Raw genomic sequence first — 23,974 nt, 5'->3', positions numbered from 1 at the left:
TGCAAACAAATTGTACAGATATGTATGTGCTACCTTGCGATCTGACAGGTTTGTTAGATTCCCTTTTGCAGTACTGCAAAGTACTTTAATTTTCATGTGCCAGCGGGTAAAATCAAATCTGCTTAGATGTGTGTAGCATGTGCACATCTTGGCCTATAACGAGTTATCAAAAGTTATGTAATTAATTTGGTTTGGAGAATGAAACTCTTCTGTTTCTCTTTTTCTGTTACCTGTATTCTGAATGTTGAGGCTAATGGCTGCTTTCAATGTGTACAGTAGAATTACTATGCTTAAGGTTTGTGTTCAAGATTTTCTTTGTACTGCTTAGTAACTATGTGCATGAGAGAAGCTGGCCTGCTACAATGTTTCGAGCTCGCAATTTTACCTGATTGTCCCAAAGCAAGCCCTTTCTTTTGAAATGTTTTGGTCTGGGAGAGTCTAGTGTGTAGAAAAGTGGCCAAGACAAAAACAATGAGTAAAAATGACTCTAGAAAATAGTGGTTTAAGAGTTGTGAGAATGGGTAATGCAGACTGATTCTAGTGGGCTTGGATGCATAGAAAGACGAAAGCTGGTAATGAAGATGTGATATGTACTTCCTGTGTTGGCAAACATTCTCTTCCTTATTTCCTCTCTCCCTCCAGATGGGAAGGGCTGATGGAATCATCAATGAGGAAATCCCCAACTGCTGGGAGTGTCCGAAGTGCAAACAAGAGGGCAAGTCTGGAAAGGTAGGGCTGCTAGGAGAGGTAATTCTGTCATGTGAAAGTAAGCAGAAGCTGAACATTCCATGCAAGGTCTGCTCTGCGTTCTTTATGCACAGGTAAGGGAATGATTGATTGTTTTGTAACATTTTGACCAGTCTTTGCTCCCTTGACAATTTCTCACTCTAAAGACCTTTTGTTTATTTTGAAAACCTGTAATATTTGAGGAATTAAGTTGTTTCAAGCAGGGGGGTCCACACAGGGCTCCCACACATTTATATTAGTCAGCGAGTATTTAAATACACACAGGGTAGAGCTGGAGTAAGGGTAACCAAAGATGGCAATTCTTTGATAAGAGTGCAGTTTGAAGGAAGCCAAATGCTGTGAGTGAAGTCTGAGGTATGCAGAGCTATGCTATTGGTAGAACTGCCCACCTAAGACCAAAGGTGTACTGTATGGCAGTTCTTAGTCAAGATGATGCCTTCTGATGAAATATATCAGTCACTCGGTTCTTTGGTTGGAAGAGGTGCTCTGGGAGACTGCTACCGGTGTGCCTCTAGGCTAGTTATTGCTTAGCTTGCTGATAAGTCTTCTACTTCCCCCATATGTCTTTTGCTGATTTTCAGGCTGCACTCATTGTAGGACCTCCTGAGCCATGGCTATCCTCCATCAGATCACTCTGGTTGCTGGCTTTTACCCAGCCAAGAGCCCACTACAAGCCCTGGTCTTGGTGAGCCCTTCTGGCTCTGATTTCTTGATGTCAATGAGGCCTTTTAGCCACAGCTTTCTCAATTTCTGCAAGCCCTCCTTGCCTCTGTTTTCTCTGGGTTAGCGAGCCCTCCTTGCCTCGGCTTTCTATGGGTTAGCCAGCCCTCCTTGCCTCTGTTTTCTCTGGGTTAGCGAGCCCTCCTTGCCTCGGCTTTCTATGGGTTAGCCAGCCCTCCTTGCCTCGGCTTTCTCTGGGTTAGCGAGCCCTCCTTGCCTCGGCTTTCTCTGGGTTAGCGAGCCCTCCTGGCCTCTGCTTTCTCGGGGTTAGCGAGCCCTCCTGGCCTCTGCTTTCTCAGGGTTAGCGAGCCCTCCTGGCCTCTGCTTTTCTCGGGGTTAGCGAGCCCTCCTGGCCTCTGCTTTTCTCGGGGTTAGCGAGCCCTCCTGGCCTTTGCTTTTCTCGGGGTTAGCGAGCCCTCCTGGCCTTTGCTTTTCTCGGGGTTAGCGAGCCCTCCTGGCCTCTGCTTTTCTCGGGGTTAGCGAGCCCTCCTGGCCTCTGCTTTTCTCGGGGTTAGCGAGCCCTCCTGGCCTCTGCTTTTCTCGGGGTTAGCGAGCCCTCCTGGCCTCTGCTTTTCTCGGGGTTTGCGAGCCCTCCTTGCCTCGGCTTTCTCTGGGTTTGCGAGCCCTCCTTGCCTCTGCTTTCTCGGGCTGAAGGAGCCCCATTTAGTATAATTGGTGGGCTTGCTAGACACACCAGCCTCGGGTTTATGGCTGATGGGTAGCCATGCAATGATCCTTCTTTGGCTGGGTTCCGGACTATTTACCAGCAAGGAGTTTGATTCTGTTCTGTCTGGTTGCTCTCGTGGGCTAGTTAGGCCAGTATCTGTAATAGTGTTTCAGATGAGCCTTGGGCCTGTTCTTTGATACTCTGGATTTGCCCATGTTAAGTCTTGGGCTCATGTCGAAATAACTCTTGACCTTCTCTGCCCTGATCTCCTGGCAGCTCCCCATCTTCGACCCTACCGACTATCCTTTCCTCTCTGGCCAATCCCTGCTGATTGGCCCTCTTGACTTGGCCATTGCTCCTTTTTTTTCACCACCACTTCCTCCAAAACCCTTCACTTTCTTCCTGATCTTTCCCTCCTTCACTTCCTTCCTTGCCCTGTCCTTTCCTCTTCCTCCTCCTTCCAGTCTCCTTCATGTACTCTGCACAATTCTCTGCCCTCTCCTAATCTCAACTCCCACACTTTTTGTCAAAACACGCCCGGATTTATACACTGGGCCTTTTCATAATTCGGACTGAGTGTTTTTAGTCGGGGCACTTGTCTACTGTTGGCTTGTTAGTTGTGATTGGACGAGGGCTGCTTGTCCCAGCCCTTCCTCTGGTGTTAAAGGCCTGATGAACTCCTGGTTTGCCATAATTCTACAGAACAAGTTCTTACATAGGTTTTTCTCCGTCCTGATATCGGATAGCCTGAGCATGCTGGCCTCTTGACTGCCATGGTGTCTTGTGATCGTGGTTGTCACTTATCTCCCCTAGTTTTCTGCGGGTCGCAGTTTGTGATTCTTCTCTGCTTGTATTCTGAGGCGCTGCTATTTTGAAAGTGTGTACCGGGTGTGAACCGGGTGTGAACCGGGTGCACATGATCATGATCTTCATGTAGATGATTCCCACGGCTCCATAAAATGTTTGGTTTCTCCCATGTAAAGCCGTGTATATAATTAGTCTAGAACATAAAGTTTGGAGTGGATGCGAGGTACTGGGGTTGACATCATGGAGCTAGTCATTCCCCAGCCCACAGGGTCCCACTCATCCCACTTGCCACCTTGTCAAAGGACTCCATAACAGGCTGCACTTTATTCTCAACTTGGACAAAGGTAATGTGCAAATGATTCTCCTGCTTGGCTAAACACGTGGTCTTCAAATATCTTCCATACTTGAGAATGGATCTCTGTAAAAGTCTTCAAAAAGTTCTGTCATCACAATTTGACTTTCTGTGATGTCAAAGAGGGTCTCTTGGCTCCCAGCTGTATCCCAAGGCTTTTGTGGTTATTTTGAGGGTTTTTATTCAAAATGTTGACTTTTTATCGTGTTGGTTGTGATTCCTGTTGTCCTTTTTTCTTGACCACAGATAATCTCATTTTTTCAGTTGGGTATTCATTTCACCAACTTAACTCGTTGTTTCTTGCTGTGCCTTTTTCAGTATATTTTGGCTATTGCTTTATAGCAGTGATAGATGGTGGCATTTTAAAACCTCATTCCTTTCTCCATTGTCTCGCCTGAGCATAAAGAAATTCAGTTTGTTTTTTAAGTCTACGCCTTTTTCGGGGAAACAGTTAAACTTGGAGTGGTGTGAGCATTTGGAAAAAAAGATTTTCTGAGCAAGCATGTAATGTCTCTAGGGAAACACTTATCCAAATCATTATCCAAAGGTCTGTGGGCACTTTAAACAACTAACTGCGGTTTTGGACCCTGGCTATTAACACCACCATAGTGACACGCATACAATACACCAAACCAGTGATTGCCAGGCAAACCAAGGAACATCACACAAACTCCTTGCTTACCACTATTGTGGCGATCAGAGGGGATGTTGAGGGAACGGGAGGAACATGGCGCTAGACTGCAGGGTCCGGCTCCAGGGATCCACTGCAAAGGCATGTCAGAAAAATAAACCTGATATGGTGGACCGGTCTTTTGAATGTTCAATCCGTGATCAGTCCATGTAGAAACAAATTTATACATGAGGGGAATTCATGAAATACCTGCCAACTGTGAGAAAGTAGCCATCAAAGACCCCAGATGCAAATACATGAGGAAGACCCAGCCCTGGGCAAGGGAACATGCTTGTGTAAAAACCTGCATGCAGAGGTGTGGTGAGGCAGAGTACCAGAGTGTGAAGGGTTCTGAGACAGTGGAAGGTGCTAGAGGAGGTGGAAGTACTGAGAAAGTTGAAAGAGCAGAAGTGGAAGGTGTGGAAGAGGTGGAAGGAGGAAATATCTGGATGTGCAGGAGGGAACGGGAGTTGCAGAGGTGGAAGTGGACGAAAAGAAGCAGACAGAGGTGCAAAGTGGAGCAGGAGACTGGGAGCAGAAGGAGTAGAGTGGGAGAAGATTTGAGGAGGTGGAAATAAAGCAGGACTAGGAAAGAAAGGAGAGCATATTGGAAGTGGTAAATACCCACGAGGAGGCAGATCAGTGGTGTTTTATAAAAAGCAGAGTTAATAAGAAGAGACTGTTCATAAAATGAATTCAAATATTATGGACTTTCAGTCCCATAATGCTTATAGTACTAAGATGAGGGGCTCAGATGATGAAGCATCATGAGCGGTCTAGTTGTGATAGAAAGCACCTGACCAGGACTTTTCAGTATATAAGTGCGCTTCAGGTGCAGTAAATAGGAGAAGCTGGTCTTGTTGTATTGGCATTAGCAGGATGCTGTGCGGGAGACACTGTAGATGGAGAGTAAGCATGACCTTGCAGAGAATGAGCAGCGGCAAGTGGCTCTGAGGCAAACTCCCGACATGCCATGGACTGATACGGAAGGCACACCGGAGATCACTCAGAGCTGTCAAAGCTCCTGTGAAGGACTGTACTGACTGCAGCAGTCACAGTGGTGCGGAAAGAAGCACGAAAGGCCCTCAAGAGACCCAAAGCAACACCAGTGAGGCAGAAGGAGATGTCGAGGCATAGCAGTGAGTTGGTCTGAAGCAGGTGACCCCAGGGCGCTCCAAGGAGACTGCTAGGTGAAACTAATAATTTTGAATGCCAAATGAATGAACTGGGTGTAACTCTCCTAATCAGGGACTCCAGTTGTGGGATAATTGTAAGCTGTATTGCCAAAGCTGCAGAAGAGAGCTACTGAGGCAAACTGGACGCAACCCTCCTTTGTTATTGAACAGAACTTTCTTGAACTTTAACTGTACTCAAGGTATTCCTGACTTGATCCAGGGGAAGGCAGTTGGACCCTGGTCACAACAAGTATTTTCTGAATCTTTTGAGTTTCAATTGATGTTATTTTGTGAAATTTAAGACCGCTAAACAAAGCTTGTATAATTGTGTTGTGTTTATTAGTCTGAGGGTCGGATACATTTTGGACACTGTCATTTTTCTATAGTCTTAGTTTGTTAGGCAGCGACACCCTTATTAGGCTAGGGAAAGATAGGCGTTTATCTCACCCCTTTGTATTAAATAAAATCGCTTCATGGGAGAAAAATCTACCTTTGTGTCCGTCTTGCATCTCGGAAAAGGGGGAACCAAAGCATTTTTTAAAAGACTTCCGCGGGAGAACAAAGAGGCACACAAAGAAGGGAAATTAATACAATTGCGAGATATTTGCGACCTGGAAATCACCGAAACCCACAGGCAACAACGCATGTCCTACCTTCCCACAGTCGCACCGATGTCCCAGCGAAAACCAGACCTCACATGCATATGTGCACTCATCTGGGCGGAAAACAAAAGGGGTAAACCATTGGTATGGCAAGCATAAGATTCAACCAGGCTTTGGCCTTGTGGGCAACCTACAGATTTGCACCTGGGGCGTCACGGCCACCAAGGTTACCACCTGCATTTCTGAAAAGAAAACACCCATGGGAATCCAAAGAGGCATCACTTGTGTGAATCACACTAGAATTTCTTACTCAGAATGCACTGCACAGTTGTACATGTGACAAAAAATACACTATATGCCCTCATTTCGCACTGTGGAAATGACTGAAACGCTGGCAAAAAACTCACGCGTCCCACGATCGCACACGTCCAGATGAAAACCAGACCTCACATGTGTCGGTGTGCTTACCTGAGCAGGGAAAGAAAAAGGTTTGACCGTGCCAGAGGGATCCTTGTCCTCCATGATGGCCAGAGGTGCTGCCCCCAGCTTTGGACACCTGCCTCCCATGTGGGTCGACCATTCCCAAGCCCAGCGGCGGTCCTGGGGAGCCACAGCGGAGTCCCCGTCCCACTCCACAGGGAAAAGCTCTAATGCAGCCTGAACTGTTGGGGGTACTGCCCCCGGCCTTGGGTGCCTGCCTCCCATGTGGGTCGACGATCCCCCCAAGTACAGCAGCATTCCTGGAATGGGCTGGCGGGGTACCCACACCTCCCTGGAGGGAAAAGCTTTAAAGCGGACCGGACAGAGCTCTAGGACGGCTGCCTTGGGCATCTGTCTCGCACGTGGGTCGACCGTCTCCAGCACAGCAGCAGTCCTGGGGAGCTCTGGCGGAGTCCCTGTCCCTCTCTAGAAGGAAAAGCTGGAACACTGCCTAGCCAGTGCTCCAGGACGACCATATCAAATTTGACAGGTTATTCTGCAGATCTTCCCACAGGGAGGGCAGAAATTGCACGCCTCATCCCTTTTTGGGTCCAGACGGGGAGAGGGCCGCTTACCTGCAATTTCATTGCCTGATGGCGTCCGTGTACGTGGTGTGTGTCTGGCATCACACCGTTATCCCGACCCGCCCAGGCACGGAAGGGGAAGTCTTCCCCTTCACTGCCTGGGAGTGGGGGTGGGGGGGGGGGGGGAATCCACCCCCTATCCTCCAGGTAAGTGTCACGCTCACCTGATTCCCACGGAGGCGCAGGTCTGGCTTCGAGTGCTGATGCTTCTTCAATGGTGAAGCGCAGGACTCTGAAGATGGACTCTCTGGCTCGCAGGAATATTCCCCTGTGCGTGAAAAGGGAGTATTACCTACTGACGGAATAATGCTCAAGCCTCCCACTCCCCTCCAACCCTCCACAATGCCCTTCCTCGATTCCCTTCCTCGATTCCCCGTGAAGTCTCACCTTAGGGTCTGGAAGGATGAGTTCTCCATCCTGCTTCTGATGCAGGGGCGTATTGAAACCCAGTTACTTCACTGGGTTGAGGTTTGATGGGAGTTCAAATAAGCTTGACTATTCAGGTAAGGCGCTGTAAGAGTTCTGTAGCAAGTTCGAAAGTTCAAGCTTAATAATCATGTTCATTGTCTTATTGCAGCAAGCGCTAACGCTTATGTCTTTTTCCCCTTAGGGGCCGGGGTTCGGAATGCCGGAGATATGGCGCCGACCCGAAGTGAAACGTGCAGTTCCAGTAAATGACAGGTAAGTTCTGGATGAGCGTTCGGGTAATGTCTTTGCATTCGCTCATTCAATGTCTTTGTCTTTTTTCCCCATAGGGGCTGAGGTCCGGAATGCCAGGAAGCGGCAGTACCCGAAATGAAATGGGTATGACCCAACAGGTAAGTCTTAGAAGGAAACTGAGCTTTTCCTATTCCCTTCCTTCTCTCACCTTGTGTTCTTGTCTTTTTCTCTCTAGGGTCTGGGAAGTGGCTGCGGATCCGGATGATCGCTGCTGAAGATGGAGGTGCCCAGGAAAGGTGAGTGAAATGCAGCGCTGCAGCGATCGAAGAGAAATGCTTTTAAAATGATGTCTTCCCTTTCAGGATTGTCGGTGTGATGTCTCTGTGATGCAGCTTTAGCAGGGTAAGGTCTTCTTTCTCTCCAATTCTCTCTTAGCAGGTGACCCAGGATGCTGACAGGCGTGGCTGAAGTCCAGATGCAGGAGCTGACACGGTGAGCGTCCAGCTGCGAGGAGCAGAACAACGCGAAGCGTGAGTTGCTGATCGGGCGTGATTTAAATAGCTTTGGAAGAAGTTCCAGGTATGTATCCTTCCCCTACCACACCCAGGGGAAAGTAGTCCCACAGGTAAAGTAGTTACATTCAAGCCTCAAGAGGGCCTGGATTTAGCAGCATGGTCTGCATCAGGTAAGTGCACATTAAAACACTTGAACACTTGTCTAGCTTTATGAGCCTGGCGCCTAAGGCGCCAGGACAGGGGTCCAACATGAGCCTGGCGCCTAAGGGGCCAGGACTGTGTCCAAAGGGCCCCAGCTTGGGCCCGCTGGCACTTCCCTGGGGGGGAATGATGCCTGCTTCTGGGGTTGCTGGGTCGGACCTGGCTCCTTGGAGGTAGGCATCATGACAGTAAGTCTGTGAGCCAGGATTCTGCAACTTTTGGACTAGAGCTCCCATTGGCCCTAGCTAGCATGGCATCATGTGAGTCAAGAGTCCAAAACGTGTAGAGCTAGAAAGTACGGGTTACTTGCCTTTACAGACCTTCAAAGGAATACATTAATTGGTAGCACATGCTCGGTCTAAATGGAAAGAGTAATTATTACTTAAATGTATGCTCAAACATGTTAAGCTGATTACTTCAAGACTGTGTGTAAAGGTGGGTTTCTAGAATCTGGCCTGAGTGACAGATTTTAGAAGGCCACACTAATTGAAATGAACAGGGGAACTCTGAGAGGTTTGCCAAACCCAATCAAGGTAAGCATCTGCTCCAATGGGCAAGGCTTGGTCTCATGAGAAAGTGAGTGGGGTCAGGGTCTCGCACGCCCACCCCTTCTCCCTCCTTGCCCCCATCCTCACTCCGATTTTCCCAGGTGACCAGGTATGTCGACTGGGGGTTGCTGGAGTTAGGTTTTCCTGCTGTTGGATCCAATAGAATGTAGATGATGCCCAGGAGCAAGGATTCTTCCGGTCGATTCCAGGACTAGAGTTTACCCCTTTGCCAAGAAGAAATGCAGAATGCACCGATGCACGTCCTCTTCAGGACAATTCACCAGACAGGTAAGCTGCGTTCCAGCAATGGCTACCGCACACCGGTGATAGAATTAATCTTTCCAGTTGAGGTCGAAGACCTTCCAGAGCAGGATCCCCTGATGTTGGGAAGCTGAAACTTGGCAGGAAGGCGACTTGTGGCATGAGCTGGCAACCACTGAGGTTCCGGTGAAAAACAAACTAAACAGTGACTAATCTACCGAGGTAGCCCACTGGCGAGCTAGTCAGTCAACCGGGAGATCAAGGGACACTTTCTAAGGCGGCAGGATCCTCTAAGGTGCCAACTGGTGGGTCTCACTAGTCCAAGGGTTTAAGCACTGTAGAGGGCTTTCACACATCAGGTAGTCCAGCAGGGCTTCACCAGGCCAAACTCGGGAAGGGATGCCAGGCCTCTTTGAGATTTGTCCACAGATCTTCATTTTGCTGCTCTTCTACACAGGATACATGGCACCAACAAACTCATAAAATGGCTTCATAAGTCCTCCTAATGATCCTAAATTTGTCTGGAAGCAAGTCCAAGGCCACCAATCGTGGGGATCTGCACGAGGACCACTGTGGGTTTCACTCATGCCACCCAACCAGACACTCGGGCACTACAGACAGTCCCACTCACATCCTGGGAAAAACAACACACACTCGCACTCTTTGCATAAGCGGCCACCTAAAGACCCAATCCTTCCTTTTCATACTGCTTTCAAGAACAAAGTCTTGGAAAACTGAGCAAGACCAGACACCACTCCTGCAGTCCACAAGGACTTTACAACACAATATAGGCTTTCTTCATTGAACCCTGAATTTCTTTCACAGGGCCTTGAGTCCACAGCTGCTTCTAAAGGAGCGGCCTAGCCCACAATTCCTCCGGATAGGGAAGATAAAAGGCTAGATGCTATTGAGAAGAAAGTCTTCTGTGCAAAAAGTATGGCACTGAAGGCAGCCAATACAACCTGTGCATTGTCAACGTTTACCTTCAATCTGTGGGATTTAATTGTTATGGCATCAGAACACATCCCAGAGGATGAAGAAGGGGATGGTTTCATGAGACTTGTTCAGGACGGGAAGGACGCGAGGTGTCCATCTTTGCGTCAAGTTTAGACACTACAGACTGCGTTAGTCGATCTATAGCTGCAGAAATTGTACTCTGGCGATTTCACTTGGATGAGAAAATCAGGATTTGCTCCCGATGTATCAATCTAGGCTGTTGGATATGCCTTTTGAGGATCATATTTGTTTGGTTCTACGACAGATGAAAGCCTTGAGAAATTGCAAACATCTAAGGCTGCAGCGAAATCTGAGTCTAGCAATAAGACAGTCTCCGCAAGGTCGGATAGCTCCGCCTTCGAACCAGGGATGGAAAAATCTTTCTTCTCGCTACTATGCCTCTGTGGGAAGAACAAGAGGATAGTTTTTACAGTGGGGACAGAGAAGGCAACGTAGGGTGGTCGAGGACGTGTAACGGAAGAGGAGTTGCCACAGCAGCTTCTTCCTTGTTTTCCGCTCCAACCGGTGCCCAAAATGCTTTAAAGACTTAGAGCATCTTTCGAGGGGATGGTGTCCTCCGACGTATTCCACATCTATGACAGGTAATGACCACAGCTGTGCTGCTTCGGAACATTTTCGGCAGATGGCGTCTTGCGTCTCTGAAGTCGATACGTTGTTCCTATAGGGCCTCTGTCGAGGGTTGACGTCACCGGATGTTATATATAGGACGCACAGCGCCCGTAGCCTCAGTTCTGCTTTTTCCGCAATGTGTTTGCTTCGGTATCTCGGCGCACTTGAATCTTCTGTGCGAATAGGTCTTCATCTTCTTCTGCTACCCCGAAGTCTGGGTTTAAAAAGTGTCGGAACTGCGGGTCGAAGATGTCCATCACGGACCCGCACGACTTCTGCCTTTGGTGTCTCGGCGAAAGCCACGCCACCGACGACTGCGAGGAGTGTCAGTCCCTGACGTCTAAGGCCTTGCTGGAACGGAAGAAGAAATTGAAGGTATGTAGGGTGTCTAAGCCCCATAAGTTTAAGTCCGCTGGGATTTCGACCGATGACTTGAGGGGTGACTCCGTTTTGGCGAAAGTCCAGGGCTCAGTCTAGGAGTGGTTCCCGCCATTCCTCTGCCTCGTCGAGGCATTCTAGGAAGCGCTGTCACCGTTTGCCTTCCCAGTCTTCGTCGGAGGAGGACTCCGCTAGACGGTTGACTTGTCCCACCAAGTCTTCGTCGCCGGCCGAATGGGATTCATTCCGCCAGCAGATGTTGGTGATTTTCGAATCGCAAGGCACAGTTCCGTTCGCGCCTTCGAAAGAAGCTGGAAAGGATCGGGCTCGATCCACCACTCGCACGCCTTTGGGCTCGGGCAGTCGGCGCGATCATCGGGAGCCGTCGAGGTCCTGCTCGGACATGGGAGATCGCCATCGCCATAGCCATAGCCATAGCCATGCTAGGTCCAGATCCCGGTCCTCGACACCGTCGAGACCGTCGGATCCTGTGAAGCCTTCGAGGAAGGCGTCGATGCCATCGCCACCGTGTCAGTCGAGGGACATTCTCGAGGCTCCGGCGTCAAAAAGGTTGTCAGCGCCTCCGGTCGACGCCGAATCCATTGGCACCCTTGACCCTGTTTGTGGAGGATTTGCTGGAGGTGCCCTAGAGGGCTGTGGAAACTCAAAGGAAGGCTCTCAGTAAATCTGTGAGGCCTGTTTTTGAGCCCTATTCTGTTCCTCCTCCCAGATTGGATTTGTTCCAACCTTTTGGATTATATTTCGGAGGTTGAGGAAGGGTCTGAGCAGGAGTCGGTTGTGCCTCCTGATGTTCTTGATTGACCTTGTGTCTGGGCACAGTCAGTTGGAGGAACGCTGTCAGTTCGTGAATGATGCCAGTGGTCTTGACACCTCTCCAGAGGTGGAGTTTGGTAGACCTGAGCTGGGGACACATGCCGAATCCTCTTATAGGCGTCTCATGTCGAGGGTGACTGAATACTTGGGTTGGTCTGCTCCATCTGTTGATTTTGATCTGGATGATCTGACAGACATCCTGGACCAAGGTCCACCCACTGACCCGGTGTTGTCATTTCAGATGGCTTTGCAAAGAAGGGTGGCAGCGGTTTGGACTGCCCCGGAGTGTCTCCCGGCAGTGAATAAGTCTCTTCCGAAAAAATACTGTCCAGCCAGTAGTGAACCCTGCTACTTGTCGACGCACCCTACTCTGGAGAGTTTGGTGGTGCAGGCGGCTACAGCCCCCGCGACGCAGGCTGCGTGCCCTACCATCCCTCCTGATAGGGACGATAAGCGCTTTGATGGTTGGGAGAAGAAGCTATTTTCATCTGGGGGTCTGGCTTTGATGGCATCCAACTCTGTTTGTGCCTTGGCAAGATTCACTCACATTCTGTGGAATTGTCCATTATGGCGGCTGAGCATGTTCCCGAAGGGTAGGAACGGGATGGTTGTCTAGCCCTCGTGCAGGATGGCAAGGATGCCATGTGTGAAGCAGTTCAGTCGGGTTTGGACACGGCAGACTGGGGCAGTCGGTCCATGGCTGTGAGCACCGTGATGCACAGGTTTGCGTGGTTGCGGAAGTCGGGGTTTGCTCCTGATGTGCAATCTCAACATGCCCTTTGATGGTGTCCATCTGTTTGGCAGCAAGGCTGATGAGAGCGTTGAGAGGTTGCAGACCTCCAAAGCTGCAGCAAAGTCTTTGAGCGCTGCAGTACGTCAACCTCCGCCGTTTCGTCCTAGGGGACAGCAATGGAGGGGAGGTTCCTTTCGCTACTGCTCTTCCTTTGGTAGATCGAGAGGAGCTGCCAGTCAAAGGGGCCACTGTAGGAGTACCAGAGGTGGAAAGCAAGGTACTCGAGGTGCCAAAGCCGCTCTAGGCAGTTGCCTCTTTGCCCTCGGGCACTGCCGCAGCCGTGTCCACTCCGTCATGAGGCCATGTCCCATGGTTCGCCGGTTGGGGGCAGACTTGCGCATCATCTTGGAGAATGGCGTGCCATTACTTCAGATGTGTGTGGTCTGGAGATCATAACCCACGCCTACGGTCTTCCCTTCCGGCAGAGGCCTCACGACAATCCACCTGGGAAGCTCTCTTTGAAGCTTCCGGATCCGCTCCTTGTGCAGGAAATCCAATCCCTGCTGGAGAAAGGCGCCATAGAACTGGTGCCTGTAGCGGAGAGGAACAAGGGATGGTATTCCCCTTATTTTTTGATCCCGAAAAAAGACGAGGGTTTGTGACCCATCATGTACTTGCGTGGGCTGAACAAGCTCCTCAGGAAGGACAAGTTCAAGATGGTCACTCTTTTTCAAGTCCTCCAGGCCCTTCGACTTCAGGATTGGTTGGTGTCTCGCGAGCTCAAGGATGCTTACTTTCATGTGCCGATTCATCCCAAGCACAGAAAGTACCTGAGGTTCGCGATTGGCGACTCGCATTTTCATTTTCGGGTCCTGCCGTTTGGATTGACCTCCACCCTGAGCGTCTTCACCAAGCTGCTGCTGGTGGTGGTGGCAGCGTACCTCAGGAAAGAGGGGATTTATGTCTACCCCTACCTGAAAGATTGGTTGATCAGGGCGCGCTCGCCCGAGCAAGTCCTAGATCATCTGTCTGTCACCTGCCACTCCCTTCACAAGCTGGGCTTCTCCCTCAATTTAAAGAACTCCCATTTTTGACACCTACCCAGCAGCTCCAGTACATCGGAGCAGTGCTAGACATGTCCCTGGGGCTGTGTTTGCCTCCCCAGGTGAGGGCTCCTCACATTCTGCAGATGGTGGACAATTTTCAATGAACCCAGAGTCTCCCGGCGTTCGCGTTCTAGTGTTTGATCAGGCCTCATGGCATCCTGCATTGTCCTGGTGCCAGAGGCCAGGCTGCGGATGAGATCACTGCAGTGGGCTCTCAAGATGCATTGGTCGCAGTTCTCCGGCAGGATGTCGGATCCCGTTCAGATTCCTCCCTCGGTCGCACAGGATCTTCTGTGGTGGGCCGTCGAAGGCAATCTAATGAAGGGAGCTCCGTTTTGGCAGTCTTGGATGGAGGTGACGATCGTGACGGACGCATCCCTCATGAGTTTGGGAGCTCATGCCAATGAGTTGACAGCCAGCGGCCGTTGGTGTCCGTCGGAGTCCAGACTCCACATCAATCTGTTAGAGCTGCAGGCTGTCAGGCTAGCCCTGAAGGCTTTTCTGCCATCTGTCTGTGGGGGGGGGGGAGAATGTACTGATTATGACAGACAATACAGTGGCCATGCACTACCTCAACAAAAAGGGGGGGCAGGGTCACTCCCGTTGTGCAGGTAGGCAATGTAGCTCTGGTTCTGGGCCATCCAGCAGGAAATTTCGATCTCTCCAGTTCATCTGGCCGGAGACCAACGCGGCGGCGGACACTCTGAGCAGGCAGAGCACGGTCTCTCACGAGTGGGAGCTGGCTCAGGAAGTTCTGTTGGAGATCTTCGCCCTTTGGGGAACCCCACAAGTGGATCTCTTCACTACCAGTGTCAACCAGAAGTGCGAAGATTCTGCTCGCAGGAATTTCCACCAAAAGGTGCCTTAGGGGATGCGTTTGTAGCGGAGTGGTCCTTCCCACTGCTGTACGTGTTTCCTACAGTCCCCTTTATTCCGCGAGTGTTGCGGATGTTCGGTTCCCGGATGATCCTCATTGCTCCGACATGGGCCAGGAGAGCATGGTACTCGGACATTCTAGACATGTCCATCTGCCCTCCACATAGTCTTCCCTACCGAGACTATCTGCCTCCACGGGAGAGGGGTCGGGTGTTCCATCCAGAGGTCAAGTCTCTCAGCCTTCATTCTTGGTATCTGAAAGGTTGAGGTACAAGATTGGGACCTCCCCGAAGACGTGATGGAGGTGTTGCTTTCGGCCAGAAGGCCCGCAATGAAACCCCTGTACCCTTGCCATTGGAGAAAGTTGTGTGACTGGTGCAGGGTACAGAATGTGGATCCTTTCCAATGTTCCATTCCCTTGGTTTTGTCTTTTTTGCTTTCTTTGGCCCACAAGGGCCTGCAAGTGGGTACCATTAAGGGTTAACTGGCGGCGCTGTCCATATTTAAGCGCTCGCCTGAGGAATGTTCTTATTTTAAGATCCCTTGGATTTCTCAGTTTCTGAAAGGGTTAACTAATGTGTTTCCACCGTTGCCTTTCCAGGTGCCGGGATGGGATTTGAATTTGGTTTTAAAGTTCCTAATGGGAGCTCGGTTTGAGTCCTTATGTTCTTGTCCGTTGCGACTGTTGTCCTTTAAAACTGTGTTTTTAGTTGCAGTTACTTCCGCACGCAGAGTGAGTGAGTTGCAGGCACTTTCCGCCAAGCCACCCTTTACTGTGTTCCATAAGGACAGGGTTGGCCTGCGGGTGCGGCCTTCTTTTCTTCTGAACATTGCGTCGGAATTCCATTTGGGCCAGAAGGTGATTCTTCCGGCGTTTTATCCTCCTCCACATCCTGGTAAGGAAGAGGAGAGGCTCCATAGGTTGGATCCTAGAAGAGTTTTGAGTTTCTCTCTCTCACGGATGTCCCGGGTCAGAGTGGACGATCAGCTCTTTGTTGGTTATGCTGGAAGACGCTTGGGTCAGGCTGTTTCCAAGCAGACCTTGTCTAGATGGATCATTTTGACGATCTCTTGAGTGTTACTGTTTTTGCGGGAAAGGACCCTCCAGTAGGCTTACGGGCTCACTCTGCTAGGGGTGTGGCTCCCTCGGATGTTCCGATTCGCAATGTTTGCGAAGCAGCCACATGGGCCTTTGTCCATACTTTTGTGAGACACTATTCCTTGGACCCCATCCATGGGCAGGATTCGGCCTTTGGTAAGGCAGTCCTTTATTCAGCAATTTAATTGGGCATTCTAAAATTATTAATTTTTTTCCACCTCCAGACATTGGTACTTCTTTGGGAGTCTGTCATAGATGTGGAATACGTCGCAGGACACAATCCCCTCAAAGAACAAGTTACTTACCTTATCTGGTAAGGTTCTTTCGATGGGATGTTCCTCCAACGTATTCCACATAGAACTCTCCCAGCCTGCCCCGCAACTAAGAATTTCTTATGCGATTGCAGCTTCTGTTTCTGCAAGGCTTTCTGCAGTCATACTGGTAGGAGATTGGTGCCACACGTTCTGGGAACAAACTACAACTGAGGCTATGGGCGCCGTGCGTGCTATATATAACATCCGGTGACGTCGACCCTCGACGGAGGCCCTCGAGGAACAATGTATCGACGCAGGACGCCCTCTGCCGAAAATTTTCTGAAGCAGCACAGCTGTGGTCATTACCTGTCATAGATGTGGAATTTCTCGGAGGAACATCCCATCGAAAGAACGTTACCAGATAAGGTAAGTAAGTTGTTTGTCTACAGTAGGAGGCAGATTAATCCAGCATCTGAAGGAATGGTTAAGTTAAATGACAGATGCTTGGGCTCTCCAAACTATTGCCCATGGTTATTTCCTTCCCTTTCTAAAGAAATCTCCCAACTGTCCCCCACATGGCCAGTCCGTGAGAGTACCAGATACGCTACTTCTACAGGAAGTTCAGATACTGTTGCAGAAAGGTGCAATCGAACAGATACCTGTAGCGGAAAGGAATCCAGGCTGGTGCTCTCCTTATTTTCTGATTTCCCATAACCCCGACCCACCCCTCTGTGCAGGTTAAAAAATGTCCTGATCATAACGGACAAGACTGTGGTCATGCATTATCTCAACAAGAGAGGTGGTGTGGGTTCGCTGCTGGTATGCAGAGAGGCAATTCAGCTTTGGTTTTGGGCACTGCAGGAAGGAATCTCTATCAGCAGTTCATCTCCCTGGAAAGGAAAACATGGCGGCGGACGCTTGGAACAGGCATAGCACAGTCTCTCATGAGTGGGAACTAGCCAAGGAAGTAGATCTTCGTCCTTTGGGCCCCCCCCCCATCCCCCAAGTGGATCTGTTTGCATCCAGTGTCAACAGGAAGTGCGACCAGTTCAAGGGGACACGTTCGTAGTGGACTGGGAGTTTCCGCTTCTATGCGTTTGTGTCAATTCCTGTCATTGCTCATGTTCTCAGGAGGCTAAGGAAGTTTCAGAAATCCATGATTCTGATTGCTCCTGATTGGTCCAGGAGGACATGGTACCCCAGAACTTCTGGAAATGTCCATCTGTCTTCCAATTCGTCTTGCACAAAAGGAGGATCTCCTCTCGCAAGCAGGAGGTCACATTCTTCATCCAGAGATCAGGACCCTCAACCTTCATGCATGGTTTCTGAGAGGTTGAGGTACAAAGATTGGGACCTACGGAAGACGTCATGGAGGTGTTGCTTTCGGCCGGAAGGCCAGCAACTAAATCTCTATACTGCTGCTGTTGGAACAAATTCTGCAGCTGGTGTAGAGATAAAGGATTTGACCCATTTCCTTGTGACACACATCGGCTTTGTCTTTTCTTCTACACCTGACCCATGAGGGGCTACAGGTTAATACGGCCATGGGTTATCTAGCAGCACTGTCTATTTTCAAGCGTTCCCCAGAACAAAGTTCCTATTCTCATACAGTTCTTAAAAGGTTTGACCAATCTATTCCCTCCGGTAACATTCATCAAGGTTCCTATTGTCATACAGTTCTTAAAAGGTTTGACCAATCTATTCCCTCCGGTAACATTCATTGTTCTGGTCGGTATCCGTAGAAATGATCGAAAATAAAAAATCGAATGGAAAAATGACCGCATCTCAACCTGGCTTTAAGCTTTCTGATGGGTTCCCCATTTGAACCATTACATTCTTGTCCGCTTAAGATGTTTTCTTTAAAGACTGCATTCTTAACGGCCATTACCTTTTCTCGCAGTGTGAGCAAGCTTTATGCCTTTTATTCCAAACCACCATTTATGGTCTTCCATAAGGAGAAGGTAGTTTTGAGGGTTCATCTTTCTTGTCTACCTAAAGTAGTTTCACAATTTCATTTAACACAGAATTTTTATTACCAGCTTTCTACCCTCCTCATCCATCTAAGGAGGATTAGAGGATAAACAGACTTGACCCTAGAAGAGCCCTACTTTTCTATATTAACAGGGTCTCTAACATAAGACTGGCAACCAACCTTTTGTTGGTTATGCGGGCCACAGAATGGGACAAGCGGTTACAAAACAAACGCTGTCTCGATGGATCATACTATGTATTTCCGAATGTTACAGCTTGGCTAAGAAAGAGATTCTGGAGGGTCTAAGCGCTCACTCAACTAAAGGTGTAGCCGCTTCTTCAGCCCCCCAGAGAGGGGGTACCACTGCAAGACATCTGCAATGCTGCCACTTGGTCTTCCGTACACACATCTGCAAAGCACTATTGTTTAGATTCCCTTTTGGGCAGGGAATCAAGAGTTGGAAAAGCTGTTGCACAGCATAAATCAAAATTAAACTCTTTGTAAAGGAGGAAACAGGCAGCCAGGAGTGTGGAACTTAAAAGAGCCATTATTCAGGATAAATAAAAAAATAATAAATCTATATCGGAGTTCCAAGGTAGATTTCTTCTTCTTCTTCTTCTAAAATTGACAGCTAGTCCTCGGATGCCCAGAGAGTCTCGGGTGCAGCTCTCTCTCGATGTCCTGCAAGAGATTGGAAAAGACGCACACAGTCCATCAATTGTTTCACCCTTATATAGGGGCTGGAGTTGGGTCGACCAATCGGTGAGGTCTTGTACTGGTTCTCTATAAATATCCCCATAAGCCCTGCCCCCTTCCCCTTTGATCGAAGGTTGCCATAGTGCCTCGGCCGTCAGGGCTGGGAAACTACAGGGAATCCCGGCTTCCAAGCGAGCCGACACCGCCGAGGTACTTGGAACGCTGTTGCTCAATACGGAAGGTTAGCGATGGGGGAGTACCCGGGGAAGGTTTTTTGCTTTGTGTTTGTCCGCTATGTATTCCTGCTGTACTGGGAACCGAACTGCGTGGTAGGTATCCGACAGTTGCTTGGGAGCGTGCCCCACCTGCAGGGGTCTCGAAGCTGTCAGCTGCATGGTTGTAGAACCCAGGATGCCACAGACATTGTTGTTTCACTCTCTCTTGTTGGGTTGCACCGAGTGGGCTCTCACATTGTCTTCCTTCTATATCGTGGCGATCCGATTCTGACATCCCCGCCGTTGGGCCTTTTCCCCTACATTCATCCATGTTCAGTTCACAAATCCCCTCCCCCCCGGATACTCGAGCAGTTCAGGTCGATCCATGCTCCTGGAAAGATAATCTGGGACCACCTGGAAAGATGCAGGCTTATGCACCGTTTCGAAGCAAAAAGCTTGTAAAGTGAGGAACCACTTCAGAACACGCTGATTGGAATCTTTTTGTACAGCCAACCACTGTAGCGGCGCATGGTCCGTGATTATAGTGAACATCCGGCCTAATAGATAATATCTTAGAGTTTCTATGGCCCATTTGATGGCTAAACACTCCTTTTCCACCGTTGAGTAGGATTCCTCATGGGGTAGGAGTTTTCGACTAATAAAGGCGATGGGATATAGGTCCTCTTCAACACCTTGTGAGAGTACTGCACCCAATCGGGAACCAGAGGCGTCAGTCTGTAGGTAGAATTCTTTATTGAAGTCCGGACAACACAGGACTGGTAGGACTGAGATCGAATTTTTTAAATGGTTAAACACCCTAAGAACATCCTTGTCAGAATGGATCTCTTTCTTGTAGGTACTTTTCAATGTTTCTGTCAAGGGTGCTGCAACTGAAGAAAACAGAGGTATAAACCTCCTATAATAGACCACAAACCCCAAAAAGGCCCGGATCTGTTTCCGGTTGCTGGGCATTGGTAGTTTCAGAATGGCTTCCACCTTGTCTAGTTGGGGTCGAATTTTCCCACCTCCCAATAGATATCCCAGATACCGTGTCTGTTGGGCTCCAATGGTCGTTTTTCTTGGATTGATTTTCAAGCCGGCTGTGTCCAATTCTTTCATGACTTTTTCTAGATGTTCAAGATGTTCTTTCCAGCTATTGCTGAACACTATAATGTCATCTATGTAGGCTGAAGAATAATCGCTATGAGAAGCCAGGACTTGGTTCATCAATGCCTGGAATGTGGCTGGAGCTCCGTGAAGACCAAAAGGCAGGACTGTAAATTGGTAGAACCCCGATGGGTTGGAGGAAGCAGTTTTGATCTTGTCTTCTTTTCTTAATGGTATCTGCCAGTAACCCTTAGTGAGATCTATAGTGGTCATATATTGAGTTGCGTCAAGCCGTTTCAATAATTCGTCTATACGAGGCATGGGATATGCCTGGTAGGTGGAAATCTCATTAAGTTTTCGATAGTCCATACAAAACCGAGTCGTGCCATCCGGTTTGGGCACCAAGACTATCGGGGAGGACCAGTGACATGTTGATTTTTCAATTACTCCCAATTTCAACATCTCTTCAACATCCGCCTGCACTACTGCCCTTTTGGTTTCAGGAAGTCTGTAAGATCTTATTCTAACAAATTGGTTTGGTAGTGTCTCAATCCGATGTTCTAGCAGTGATGTTCTGCCCGGAAAAAAATAGAAAACTTCACCTAAAGGGGTAAGAAACTCCAGTAATTCTTTCTTCTTCTCTTCCGTTAAGTCAGGACCCCATTGAACAGTCTGTAGTGCGGAGGGTTCTGTTTCGCTGTTCTGTACATCTTGATTCCCCATATTTATTCCTCTCGGAATTGTACTTGGCTCTTTCCATTCTTTCAGTAGGTTGACGTAATAGTTCTTGGTTTTTTCCCTCCTGTCTGGTTGTTCTATTAAGTAATTAACAGGTCCAATTACTGCTACCACTGTATCTAGGCCCCTCCACTGGGCCAACATCTTATTGTACGATGTGGGTAATAACACCAGTACCTTATCCCCTTTCTGGAATGAACTTACCCTGGTATATACGATTGTAATACTTTTCTTGAGTCACTTGCGATCGTCCAAGATTTTCTCTGGCCATTTCCCTTAGTTTTGTTAGGTTTTTCCGAAGATTTATAACATAGTCAGTAAGTTGGGTTTCTTCCTCCTGGTCTTCCCATTCTCTGCGGCTATGTCCAGCACTGTTCGAGGTTTGTGCCCAGACAACAGCTCAAACGGAGAGAACCCGGTGGATGACTGTGGGGTGTCTCTTAATACCATGAGTACCCATGGTAGTACTCTGTCCCAATTAGTGCCCATGGGTTCGGTTACCTTTTTTAACATTTGCTTGATAGTCTTATTATACCGTTCTACCAGACCATCTGTCTGTGGATGGTAGATTGTTGTGCGGATCTGTTTTATGTTTAGTTGTTGACACACCTTCTGCATCACCCCGATACAAAATTTCTCACTTGGTCAGTGATCATTTCGGCGGGTAGTCCCACTCGACAAAAAAAAAGGTACCAACAGGTTACAGACCTGTGTTGCACTTGTTCCTCTCATGGGAAAGGCTTCGGGGTATCGCGTTGCGTAGTCCACAATGACTAAAACATATTGGTGACCATGGCTATTAGGTTCTAATGGTCCCACCATGTCCATCCCAATTCTGGAAAATGGCTCCTTTATCAAGGGCAAAGGTTGCAAAGGGGCTTTGGGAGGCATTCGGAGGTTGGTTTTCTGGCAGACAACACATTCTTCACAGTACTTAGTCACATTCCGGAAGACTCCTGGCCAATAAAATCTTTTCAACACTTTTTCTTGAGTTTTGTCCCTTGCCAAATGTCCACCTGTTGCCTCATCATGGGCTAATTTCACGACAGTCGACCTGAAAGTTTGGGGTACCAACAATTGTTCTACCTCCTGTTTACCTCTGTCTTTGGTTACCCGATACAACAGGCCTTTTGAAGACTTGAACCATGGATAGGTTGTACCCTTCTCTGGATGGGCAATGGCCTGACCCCAGGCGGTTCTCAGGGTGGGGTCTGTGCCTAATTCACTTCGAAAAGTAGGTTGTTTATCATCTGGTAACCAGTCTGCCCCCTGTGAATTTTTTTCTTTCCGCCCATTTTGTCTTCTCCATTCTTTCTTCGCTTCTACTTTTCTTGGGAGACCTTGGGGTTGGCGTTTTTAGATCCGTTCGTGAGAAGGGAGCTGTTTGCAACCATTCTGTATCCCTTACACAATCCTGAAAGGAGGGAAGATCGGTCCCCAGAAGAACCGGTGTTGGCAAATGAGGCATAATGGCAACCTTCATTTTGGATTCTACCCCTTTTACCTTAATGGTAACTTCTTTAGATGGATAAGACTTGGTGTCACCATGCACACACTTTATAGGTATTGGGGTTTCCAACCCAACCCCTTGCCCACTTCCGGTCTGACTGCTGTTTGTTCACTTCCACTGTCCAGGAGGGCCTGTCGGGGTGTTCCATCCACACGGACATCTAGGAAGTAGGGCTCACGGCTCCCCCGATACTCTCTTCCTTGAACGAAATCCGACTTCCGTTGGCTCGGCAGGTTTAGGTTTCTTGGGGCAAAACCTTGCTATATGGCCCCAGTCCTCAGTCAAAACATTGAGGCTGTCTGCTTATTGTTGGCCACGGCATGGGCTTGGATTCCACTCGTAACGGCCTTTGTTCTACTGTTCCCTGGGCTGTCAGGGTTGAGCTTCTTGGGACGGGAAGATCCGTTCTAGGCACTCGGACAGACCCCGCTTTTTGAAAGGCGGAAGCGATGTCGATGGCTTCCGCCAACAAGGGTTGTGGTGTTGCCTCACCCACCTTTGCATTGGCGAGGGTAGAGCTTCTGTGAACTGCTCCAGTTTTACTTTATCCACCATGTTTTGGATACTGCTACTGGAAGGTTTTAGCCATTTTTCGGTCAGATCTTGAATCCGATAGTACAATTGTCGGGGTGTCTCCCCTGGTTTCAGCTTTGTTTCCCTGAGTCTGAGCCGGTATGCTTCTTCATCCATGCCCATAAGTTCAAGTATTGTCCTCTTTATTTCCGCGTAGGCGGTGTACCCAGCTGGATTGGCAGCTTGGTATGCGCCTTGCATGGTTCGAGTTAGTAAGGCGGCTATGAAGTGTCCCCACTTTTCAACGGGCCATTGGGCGTTGCGAGCAACTCTTTCGAAATTAGTGAAGAAATAACACGGATCCTCACAGTCTGGAATTTTTGGAATTTTTGTAACACTGCCGTAGGAGCCATTGGATTGCCTCTACTGGTTACCACAGCCTCAGTTTCATTTTTTTAGCGCATTTTGATTTGCTGTCTGCAGCTGGAGGGCTTGTTGGATAGTTTGACGGTCTGTCTGTGCCTGGTCAGACTGGACCTGTATAATTTGTTGTAGTTGCTGTTGACCTTTGGCTAGGGTTTTGATAATACCCTACATGGCGTGCTGCCGGATCCCACCGCTGCCACCAAATTGTAAAGGAGGAAACAGGCAGCCAGGAGTGTGGAACTTAAAAAAGCCATTATTCAGGATAAATAAAAAAATAATAAATCTATATCGGAGTTCCAAGATAGATTTCTTCTTCTTCTTCTAAAATTGATAGCTAGTCCTCGGATGCCCAGAGAGTCTCGGGTGCAGCTCTCTCCCGATGTCCTGCAAGAGATTGGGAAATGACACACACAGTCCATCAATTGTTTCACCCTTATATAGGGGCTGGAGTTGGGTGGACCAATCAGTGAGGTCTTGTACTAGTTCTCTATAAATATCCCCATAAGCCCCGCCCCCTTCCTCTTTGATCGAAGGTTGCCATATTGCCTCGGCTGTCAGGGCCCGAAAACTGCAGGGAATCCCGGCTTGCAAGCGAGCCGACACCGCTGAGGTACTTGGAACGCTGTTGCTCAATACGGAAGGTGAGCGATGGGTGAGTACCTGGGCAAGGTTTTCTGCTTCGTGTTTGTCTATGTATTCCTGCTCTACTGGGAACCGAACCGCGTGGTAGGTATCCGACGGTTGCCTGGGAGCATGTCCGACCCAGTTATCCTGGGTCTTGTCGTTCCTCTTGTCGGGAAAAGTATTCACTGGGTAGGTAGAAGGCAGGGGAGTGGGTACGGCCGGGACACTTTCAGTCGGGTCTCCTGTGACCCCACCTGCAGGGGTCTTGCAGCCGTCAG

At 49.0% G+C, this 23,974-nt stretch overlaps 1 protein-coding gene across 8 annotated transcripts in view; it reads left to right on the top strand.

Moving 5' to 3' along the window:
• FBXL19 (F-box and leucine rich repeat protein 19) overlaps window positions 1-23,974 on the top strand; it is a 664,561-nt gene that overhangs the window by 237,114 nt on the left and 403,473 nt on the right. For all 8 annotated transcript variants that reach the window (XM_069651935.1, XM_069651934.1, XM_069651940.1 and 5 more), the window contains one exon: window positions 643-729. In XM_069651935.1, coding sequence (XP_069508036.1) covers window positions 643-729 — 87 coding nt within the window. The remainder of the gene's footprint in view (window positions 1-642; window positions 730-23,974) is intronic.

This window comes from Ambystoma mexicanum, chromosome 3p (assembly GCF_040938575.1).
Source record: "Ambystoma mexicanum isolate Mex_15411 chromosome 3p, UKY_AmexF1_1, whole genome shotgun sequence".
In the NCBI taxonomy this organism is placed as follows: domain Eukaryota; kingdom Metazoa; phylum Chordata; class Amphibia; order Caudata; family Ambystomatidae; genus Ambystoma; species Ambystoma mexicanum.
This window is presented reverse-complemented; position numbering and strand designations above follow the sequence as displayed.